This window comes from Lepisosteus platostomus, chromosome 12 (genome assembly GCF_059453375.1).
Source record: "Lepisosteus platostomus isolate fLepPlt1 chromosome 12, fLepPlt1.hap1, whole genome shotgun sequence".
Classification (NCBI taxonomy): Eukaryota; Metazoa; Chordata; class Actinopteri; order Semionotiformes; family Lepisosteidae; genus Lepisosteus; species Lepisosteus platostomus.
The window spans coordinates 2,630,152-2,641,175 of NC_142622.1; the positions used below are offsets into that span (position 1 = coordinate 2,630,152).

At 42.9% G+C, this 11,024-nt stretch overlaps 1 protein-coding gene across 1 annotated transcript in view; it reads right to left on the minus strand.

Annotated features, from left to right (window-relative positions):
- bzw2 (basic leucine zipper and W2 domains 2) overlaps positions 1 to 10,759 on the minus strand; it is a 27,989-nt gene extending 17,230 nt beyond the window's left edge. Inside the window, exon 1 of the mRNA XM_088600433.1 lies at positions 10,626 to 10,759. Within this exon, the coding sequence (XP_088456559.1) occupies positions 10,626 to 10,744 (119 nt within the window). The 5' untranslated portion in view covers positions 10,745 to 10,759. The remainder of the gene's footprint in view (positions 1 to 10,625) is intronic.
- Between the last annotated feature and the right edge of the window lie 265 nt (positions 10,760 to 11,024).

An 11,024-nucleotide genomic window follows, 5' to 3' on the forward strand; every position in this document is an offset into this window, starting at 1 on the left:
TAGAGCCCCCAGGTGGTTTCACAGCGAAGGTGCTTGTTCAGAGCAAACGCTGGTCCCTAAAGTCTAGATGATGACAGAGTGAACGTCGGACGTATCAATAACCCGCTGGGAGCAACATTCCCCTGGCAGGACTGTTTCATTGGCCAAGTCCCGCAGGAGTGAGCGAGGGCACCTTGGCTTACTGCGCAACAGCAGCCCGTTTAGCTGGACTGGTGCTTGTGATCTTGCTGTGCAGTAGGGCTCCTACAACAAGTGCTGAGTCGCCTTTAAGGCTCTATGGAGCCAGGTGGCTCCTTTCAAAAGGCATCTTTAAAAACGGACATTAAATATTGCACAGCCAGGACTATGTGCTCTCCCTGACCTGTGACCTGTGACCTGTGACCTGCTCTCACACCCTCTCCAGTTAAAAAAACACAGGTAGATGCAGGTCCTCGCTCTCCCTGTGCGGAGTAAGGATTGGAGTGCTCAGTCAAGCTGATTAGAAATCCTTCAAACCATGGAAAAAAATGGAGAACGCTCACAGCCTGTTTTGCAAATGCAACGTCTTATCCTTTTTTTCCTTCAGCTCTCCTAGAAACATAAGAAGTGGGACAAGAAGAGCAAGCAATCTGGCCCACCTAGTCCATTTGTTTTTCGTAGATAATTGATCTGATTAATTAGATGTTTGATCCAATTGAATCTCATCCCATGGATTCTTAAAAAAACAGGTTATAGGTATGACGACATGAGTTCTCCATACTCCCATAACCCCTCGTTATGAAGAAGACCCACCTGTTCTCAGCTGTAAGTGCACCTCTCCACTGCTTCCACTTCCCACTTTTCACTCTTCTTTTTCACTCTTCGTTTTATTCTAATTATGTCACAGGTATTGCTGGTCACCTACCCTTTATGCGCTTGGCCAGAGAATGGCACTAGTATTTTCTTCTGGATGTCGCAACCAGTCTTTTACAAACACAAAACCAATCACTTCAATGGGACAGTTCATTATTATACAACGTCAAGTCCTTTTCACTGTGCGGTGTTGTAATGGGGTCTTCAGTGCTCCGCTCAGGTCATTATAAAGGTGTGGTATTTCCTCTTGCTCTGAGTTGCACCTCAGTTGGCGCCTTTGGCTTATCTGGAGTGGTCACTTATAGGACTCTGATGTGCACATCAGCCTGGTCCAGCCCGGTTATTCAGAATGTCCCCTCACTACAGTTCTGGTCCTCAGTCAAATCAATAAGTGCTTGCCATTTTTGTTGATACGCCTCAGTCCACTTCAGGTGTGTGGACTTGTTCTCTAAACTCAAGGTGCCACAACAATGGAACAGCGGATAGACAATGGAACAGTGAATCACAGTATTATTTCCTTCCCAAGTTATTCCCCAAAGATAATAGCAAAATAGCTCCCATAACTAGAAAGAGAAATAAATAGTGCCAACGCAAGCTTGAGTCATCAGGAAAACAAGCCTCAAGTTTCCTAAACTTGAATTAGCAACCAGTCATTTTTCTTTGTATGAAGGCCTATATACTGATCTGTGGCTCTAAGTACAAAAGGAAAAAAAAAAACAAAGTTTACTAATATCAGAATTCCTTTAATCTTCTGTATTTGTCTGACCCCATGCCCTGTGAAAGGTGCTACTGTACAGGTATATCCACTCTGCTCATGGCCCAGTAAGTGATGGGGGAAACACTGCTCTTCATGGGAGATCACACGAACCCCAGGGGAAGAGTTTAAAACTGTCCGGAGAGGCAGCTGCGAGTCTTTGGGAGGTGGGAGGAAAGCAGAACACTTGGCAAACATTCACACAAACACAAGGAGAATATGCACGCTCCCCACTTGACAAGTCTACAAAGCCAGAGTCAAACCTGGGACCCTGGGCTTTACTGCACTACCTTTAACATGCCACCATCTTTAAATAAGACAACTCACCCGCCTTGTCTATTTTCAGACGTCATGTCCCAAGGGATCGGTCTGACACTACCGGAACAGAACAGGTTTCTGCTTGGCTAAGACTCTTCCAGCTACTGTACATCTCTAAAGATCCTCACGTTAATGTGAATCCCTCTAAGATGGGGCATACGAGAAACACAGGCTGAAAACTCAAGAGGATGTGATGATGCTAAGAACTAACTTAAAGGACAGGACAGAACCCTCTCCTTTTCTCTTGAGATTGTACTCGCGTGTTAACAACTATTTTCTTTTCTTTTTACCTTTTTTTTTAGACCTACTTGCAACGCACACTAACTAACCCTGCAAAGGTGGCGTCAGAAAGGACACCCCAAAAGCACGACAGGACACCCCAAAAGCACTGTTTTCCTGAGACAGAAAGGCGTGGTGTCACGATAATGACCCTTCGGCGTCTGTTCAGGAGGAACAGTCCTGGAAAATGATCGAAGGGGAACCAACAAATAAGAGAAGAACAAGCAACAGGCATGGTATTCAATCAGAAAAGAACACAGAGGATAGATGTAGCTGCTGATAGTTTGTGTGCCTTCAGTACAAGGCTGGCCTTTTATACAAAGGAATTTCCTTTTCGTGTCTTACTGCTCCCTGGACAGTACAAGCTCTTTTTGCATCTGATTAGAGTATTCCCAGGTGTAGTTGTTACCATGGAGCCCAGAAGCTCAGTGGAAACATATGAAAGCTCGGTATTAAATGACAATCATCTTGATTGCAGGACCATAAGACCTTAAAGCAAATGCTTTTTATTGCATCATGGCTATATGTGGATATATTGTGTACACCCTGCTGCCAAGATGATACACCATTAAATCCACAATGACATCTGTGGTTGCATAGTCATTGTGTAGGTGGAAATCCAGTGAAAAAATATTTTCTTTCCTGAGACAAGCAGGAGTTAGCAGATTATTTTATCCTTGTTCAGGGGTGATTCCAAAAGGTTTTGCTGGGAATGCAGATAAAGGTTATTAGATTGTGCATTCATACAATACATGATGAAAACAACATTTTAATTTAGCAAGATACCAAATAGCTGAATGCCTTAAAAGACCTTTTTGGTCTAACAAACGTAATGCTAATTGGAAAAAGGCATGAAAATTGCATATTTTCACAAATAAAGTGTGGTTCTGCTATATACTGTGAGTGTCAAGATAACACACACAAAAATCCACTCTAAAAAATAAAAGAAATGATTTAATATTCAAACTGCTGTATGCAGCAAATGGATGCCCTTTGAGTTCTTACTAGCAGGATATTACTATGCTCACCCTGGTATGATGATTCATGATTTTGTAGGAGGCACTTTGTTTGAGCAAGATTAATTTTATGCTTCTATGTTTTTTTCCCCCATTTGACTGCTACTAAAAAAATGGTAAAAGGAAGGAAAATTAAAGGTTATAATATAAAAATCTTAAAATAGATGCAATTTATTTTTTTAAATAGAAGTTCTGAATGTTTCAGATAGCTGGGTTTGTATTGTTAAATCTTCTTAAATGCTCAGAAGAATTGGCATTGCCACATGGAAAAACAAAATGTCTAAAAACAATGAACATTCTGTGTTCTAGCATTTTAATTTTGAGTTATAGCAATTTAAAAACCCACTGGTTTATTACAATCTCACACAGGCCTAACATGTTTGTGTCTGTTTTACGATATCCAATAAATGACTGCTAAGCAAAGGCAAAGTACCTGAATACAAAGGTCAGGATCCCATCCTGGTTCTGTAGTGTTAAGTGGGGAGCAGGTGACTCCCATTCTGGAAGGGACATCAGCCCATAGCAGGGATTTGCCTCCCAAAGTGCTAATCTCCTACCAACACACCTAGGTGGACTGGAGCAACTGGGGTCAAGTTTCTCACTCAAGGACCAACAGCTGTGTCTGCAGCTTTATGAGGTTTTTCCAATCTCTTCATTTACCATGTTTCTCTCCTGCAGATTTAGCAGGGCAGTATTGGAGATGCCCACGTCTCTGACTGCGCTAATCAGAACACGACAAAGGACCAGTCACTTGGCACTGACGGCATCCCTCCTGAATCTTACCCGACTGTGACTCCAGTTCTGCTTCAGCCTTACACATGCTGCCATTCAAAAAGCTGCCTTTCGGAGCGTTTCATCCTTATTGTTGAAAATCAGACAAGGTCACGCTCTTTGAGCACGCTATCGACCCATGTCACTCATTGGCTCAGATACCAAGCTGCATGCTAAGGTGCTTTCATGCCAGCTGGAGGTTTACAGTACATGACTAGATAAGCTCATGATCAGACAGGCTTTATTCAAGGGCATCCTTATATGGGCACATTATTTTCATTTTGCAGGATCTAGGGTCTCTATTCAGGGATGTCCACTTAAACCTCTGTTGTTTGCCTTGTCCTTGGTACCTCTTGCTCAATAGTTCTGTCAATCTATTTTTTCCTCTCCCGTTTCTGTTAACAATACTCAGTCTTGTTTTTCACTCTATGCAGTTGATATAGGCAGTTGCCTCACCTGCTAGCTATTTATGAAGGTTCTGGAGTGCTATCAGGGTGTAGAATTAGTTGGTCCAGGTCTTCAGAACTACCTTTAAATTCTGCTTTGAAGAAAACCAGCCCACTTCCAACTGTGGTGCTAGACAAACACTCCAGACACTCTGAAGTGAAATTACCTCTTCCTTAATAACCATCAGAATAAACAAATTTAGCAAAATATTTAAATGGGTAGACCCTGACCTGAGCAGATAGACTCACTTCTCCCATTCTGTTCAGGTTTGCGTCTCGGTAATATAAACGAATGTGCTGCCCTGCTGGGAGTTTTTAGTTCTACGATTCCTTTTCTCCTCCATAGTGTAGTGGGATAGACCACATTCTCACATTTCTAAATTAATATGAAAAGGGAAGCATGCTCATATCAAATTCTCCAGTCTGCAGTGAGAATGAATGAAGTACTTCTTCAGACAGTGATCCAAACCCCTCACAGACCCCATCCTTCCCCCTGGTCCCTTCTGTACCCTTCCTGTCCAAATTCGTACACATTTGGGAGTGTCCAGCTATAGGATTATTTAAGAAAAAGGTTTCCTCCTCTTTGTGCACTACTCTAATGCTCCTTGCCCTCAGCTCATGCTCCTGCTGAATGAAAACTCCAGTCTCGGCCTCTCCCTGATGCAGAAACAGATCTAATTGGCTGGTCTGGCTGCAGCTAACAAGACGATGATGATGGCTCTGCTTTGGGAATCTCCACACCTGCTCACCTGGCATCACTGGTTCCAGGCAATGATGATACGGAGATTTTGCGGTTCAACAACATTAAATTGTCAGGTTGTTTTGGTCTGCTTTATTCTGTTTTTTAACAATTTAAAAAACTTTGGACTGGAAGTGCTGTTTCCACTGTCCACTTTTATGTGCCTTTAACAGAGGTCCTCAAACAGCACCCGAGACAAAGCAAAACAGGTACTGTACATATCAGCATTCTGCACAGTGATAACAATGACATCAAAACACCCTGCATGTTTAATATTGAAGTTTATCACTGGCTTTTTTCCCCCAATGTTGTACTGATTTTACAGTGTTTACTGCACTGCTTTGCTGTAACCATTCTACAGTAAATACTTTGAAAACAAGGCCTTCTTAAATTGTGCGGTTTTACAGATCCCTTATGTAGTTTTTATGAGTTTGTAACACCACTTAAGAGAAAAGCACTTCTCTTAAAGCTACAGAGGGACACAGTTCCTTGACTGTAAAAGGAAACAAACTGAAATGCTTCTACCACAGTATTCCAGCTAGGACTGGGTTTCATCATGTCCTGACAGCCAGTCTATACACTGCCTAACACTGCGATAGAGAGCCCATGACCCACTACCCGCAGCCAGATTTCAAATTTTATCTGACAACTTGTACAAACATAGCAAAAAATAAAAAGGCAACCCTTCAGATCGGTCAGCATTCTTTTTTTTGTCACTAATCCATAAAGCACAAATGACTTACAGCATGCATAATTAGAGTAAAGACTGACAAATACAAGACACCTTTTTAAGGAACATTCTGCACAGGATGACAAAACCCCAGTTATAATGAAAGGAAAACAATGCTAGACATACACTGGAAATATCTTAGTACACAATAAAGCCATTAAACTTTGTGTTGGCCTGTTCTGTGCCACTTGTCATAATTTACTTGCTTTATCAATCTACATTGCTGTTAAGGCCTTGATAAGTGGCATCATAGAGTTAATAACAGGTGTGTCTACATACAGTACCCCAGTTATCCATTCTCCACCCTTTACTACAGCCAATTAACTTCTGAGGTGAATAACATATTGAATATGGTCCAGAGCATACACCTTTACAGGGTTTCATTTTAAATTTTTACAAATTAGTCATTTTAAAATCATTTTCTACTCTTTTAACCAACTACGAATGTTTACTACCAGGAATCAAACTAAGCAGCCCACACATAGCTGTTGGCTCTTTACCAAAATGGCAAAGGCAAAGTCTAGGACCCAAATGTGAAGCCTTTATCACTGATTGTTCACTGTCAAGACAATACTGTAGGCGAAATACTACATTTTGCTTTTTACTGAATGAAGTGATTTCTGTGCTGCACATAAATCGTGTTAATGGTTAGAAGTATGACCAAGGTCATGTTAAAGTGAGGTCTCCCTGCCAACCACATTACCATCTACTGGAAACTCTGTCAGATTCTCTCTTTAACAAGGGGCTGTCATGCAATCTATCCTTTTAACAGCTCTCAGGCGCTCAGGCAAAATATAGTAACACCACTATTTATCAGCAATTCCCTGCTAATTATAGTTGTTTTACAAACACAATGTACTACGATAGTGAAAAAGATCAAATGTATTCTCAGCACCCAGTTAAAAAAAAACCAACTCACACAGATCTCTTTGATCCTATTTTGCAAGGTATTCTCAAACCCCATAGTAAATAAACCCCTGGTTATTATTACAAGACAGTAGCTTTTGCTGGCTTGCTAGTTATTATTAAAATTGGCAAAATTATAGATTATACACTGCTCGGAACTGAAGTTGGTTATTCAGTAGGGATTATATTCCTTGAAATAACAATGCTCGAGTCAGTTTCACACAGTAAAAAGCTGCAGCAGACACGTGACAGTAGGGTAATCTGAAACAGGACGCAGATCTGCTGCCTCTTACAACTGTTTTCCAGATAAACACAGCAACATGTGCCAATACCTTTCACCAACCGTGCAGTGTGAACCACTGTTCATCTCACTCCGCTTAGGTAAATGAACACTAACAGAATTCAATTTCAAATTCCACAATATTTTTTTTAAGCGTATTAGGATTTAAAAAAATAACGAATAGTGACAGCCCTAGGGTCGGTTATCTTTCTTCATTCAATTTGAGAAGTTCACGAATTAATGAATTTCTCATTTGAATTCATTTACACTTCTACTCGGATTCCTGCCTTTCCAATCCAGTCCCACGTCACGTGCCAGCTCTGAAAGTTCACACAGCAACCAGCTGCAGAGCTCAGGGTGGGAAACACATTAGCGGTGCCATTCTGCCAAGCTATCGCTCATCAGACAAAAAGGCCGAACAGATGTTTCACTCGGGGCTCCAGATTCTGTCTGAACTTGTGCTTGAGATGTATAGCACATTGGCCAGTGCTTTGTTCTGCCGGAATCCAGGCAACTTTTCTATGAATCGCAAAACTAAAACTAACGCTTTGTTAGGTGAAACTGTAATGTTTGTTGACCTACATGCTCAGCCTGAACACAAAACTGAACAGAAACTACTTAACGATAAGGTTACTGCAAGAAGGCGATTGCAAATGAGGGAAACGGGATCTTTTGTTTCGAGCTGCACACAGGTTGTTAATCACAGGCTAGCTGAATCAGGTTTGAGTTGTAAATACTTCTTGGGTTTTCTGTCCCCATTCAGCTGTGTTTCCCCAGTTCTGTCGGCTTTATATAAACTGATCATCTTTTAAGACCAGTTGGAGACTGTTACCTTGGAGGTGGAGGTATTTCTGAAACTCGAGACTAAGCGCAGAAAGAAGTTAACCAAAAGTCTTAATAAATAAGCAGACCAGTTAATGTCATCAGTTAACACTGGAGATTCAGAGCTCAACTGGATCAAATACAGTGGACCCCCCAGGAACAGGGCTGCCAACTTCTGCTCTAATGAGACTCCTAAAGGTGCCGAAAGTATCTTTAGGTTTTCTTTACCAGCTCCAAGGCACGAAGTCAGATCCTGGCCTCCCAGCCTTCTGATTGGCAGGTCTGCAGAGGTACAAGTCACAGCTGACTGTGCACCACTGTTAATGCCAACTCAAGCTGTGTGAAACGCAGACTGCAGAATGCAACTCTGGAGCCAGCTTGGGAGTTTTGAGTAAATTTCATGGAAGACCTGTTTGTGCTGTGAAACAGGCGCAACGCCACAGCAGACACATTTAACATGCAGTTAAATTTTATATCAATGCCAGACACAACAGCAACATTCATAGTGTTCAGAACCTTATGGCATTGGAAACATGTTGGATGTATGTCCAATACTATAATTATTATGAATATCATAACAAGCTACATATTTGAATAAGTAAACCTACTGTCAGGCCAATCAAAAGTCACCCAACGCATAACTGCACAGATCGTGATGACACTCGGACGGTACCACTGAAAGAATCACAGCGTTAATGCCTTGAATTGGGGGTAGCCTGTGAAATACCTTTTGGGCTCAGAGGATTCATATCGATAGTAGCGTTCAGCACCCTGAACAGCTCCGGTTCGCTGTTCTTGCTCAAGAGTTCTCCAAACACCGCGAGTTTCTGTAGAAACGTTTGGACATGCAATTTACAGTAGTGTCTCGCATGACATGCACATTTGCATTGTATTGTCAAAATGATGGGATTTTTTTTTTATAAGAAGCTAGAAGCACGCTAAGTGCTATCATGTCAATTCGTGCTTAAAAGAGACGGACGGACAACGATTAAAAATGTCAGACAGGAGAAAGCGTTCATATTACAGCAGGTTTCAGAAAGTCAGACTCCGTTTACTGCCGGTAGTAGGAATTTAGATTCCGGTTCTTAGTACTTATTTTCATACAAGAAATATGCAATTTGATATACAGTATCAATACTTTTAAATTTATTCATGGGGAGAAGAATCATTGGATGTATATTCAGACCAATATTTGCGTATCGTCGTCGAATTTGCAAAGTAGTCCAGCAGTATTTTTACTACGCTATTGACATATATGCACATGAATATTAAAATAATGCTGGTGACGAAACATTTCATGCATGTCCTGTGGGTTTTGAGGTTGCTGTTGTTTTATTCACGTTGTGCGTGGATCTTAGCGCAGGTCCGTCAGCTATGCATACCCGCGGTACAATTTCGGGAAAATGCATTTCATACACAAGAGTCAATTTTGTAGAAGCACTGTAAGAATGAGAAATGTCGCTCAAAACTCTTCCTTTTCCTTTAAAACCGAGATAAATGCTTTGAACATTCAGCAGCGAATACAAGCACGGCGAATTGTTCTGCAGGGCTAAAATGTTCAATTTGCAACACAGCGGAAAACCAAAGACGTCTTCTGCGTTATTTACTGTAAGTAACCCGCGTATTCAAAAACGAGAACAAAGCAGGACTTGACATTTTTAGAGGACTGAAAACAGATTTTCCTGCCCTTCTGAGGGAATCCCACTTGTAAGCTTTTCGCTTCCCCGGGTGAAGGACGGTTTGAACCTATACAGTATCCAATTGGCAACCTGTATCCGCTTCTAAAAGCGCATTTCCAGACAGCACTGAATTGGATAAGACACCCGAGTCGACCGCAGACACAAAACACTTGCGCAAGTGCGCTCAGTTATTTGCCTCTTATTTGCAACCCCAGAACAAACTCCGTGAAAAGTTCGCCCTGAAAATGAAATTGAAATAACCTTCAAGCTTGTCCACCACTGAGGTGTTTCTGAGAAATTTAAAAATTGAGATTAAATCAAAACGATTATTTGGGACTACGCGCTTTCAGACTGCTGGAGTATTACGCACCCAACGGCATAACTTTAATATTTCCACTCCCCTGCATTTATCTTGGAGCAGCTTCTCGCGTGTGAAAAATACTGCTTACCCTGCCTGAAGATGAATTCATCCTCATCCAGAATGTTGTTTTTTATATATATATACTGTTCAGAATATATAACTGTTCATAAATATATACATATAACTGTTAATATAACATGTTCAGAAGACACAGCGGGTGTGAAGCGTCAGACCCACGGTGTGATTTAAAAAGAAATTTGCTCTCATTCTGAACCACATGGACCTCATCAAACGGTACGTTTCCAGCACTCAGGCGTCCATAAACATCGCGTTACTACTGTACATACAGTCACCTGTCAAACCAGTCAAACAGAGCGTAATCATCATGAGTGTTATTGCAACGCGATTTTCCGAGGAAGTTCCCTCGATTCGCGTCGTACGCAGCGTCTCACTCCACAAAACTGACCACAAGTGTGTATATATATATACACCCCCCCACACACACACACAGTGCACAGGTAATCCGGAATTACCCCCACCGACAATCCGGTCGATAAAGTGCACGTCGTCTTTCTCACTGTTTGGCCCCCCCAGATGGTTTTCCCAGTCAGGGTCCCCGCTGGTCGAGCCCAGAGCCAGCGCCCCCCCGGGGGGGGTGGGAGTGGGAGTGGGGTATTGCGGGGCCAGTCTTACCTCTCAGTGTGGTGTCCTTGGTACTCGGGTTGCAGGGGACCAGCTCTGCAGCAGCAGCAGCAGCAGCAGCGGAGGACGGGCAGTCTCACATGGCCCTGGGCATCACCGCATCCGCGCATATACTGCGGCCTTAATCCTCACCCGCGGAGAACGGCGGAGAGGAGGAGGCGGGGGGGGAGCGTGTCGAGCAGGACTTTATTCCACACGGCGTGTCGCCGTTTGCGGGGGTTTGGGTCGCTGTTTCGTCTGCCGGGAGGCGTCTGATGCCCGCCGCCCTCAAGTGTGCCTCACCCCGGCCACGCTCGGCCCCGTTTCGGGGACGCTGTCCTCCCCGGGCCCCCCCCGTCCCTCGGCTCCGTGTGGTGCACGCCGGCCTGGGAGACGGCGCACTGCGCTGCG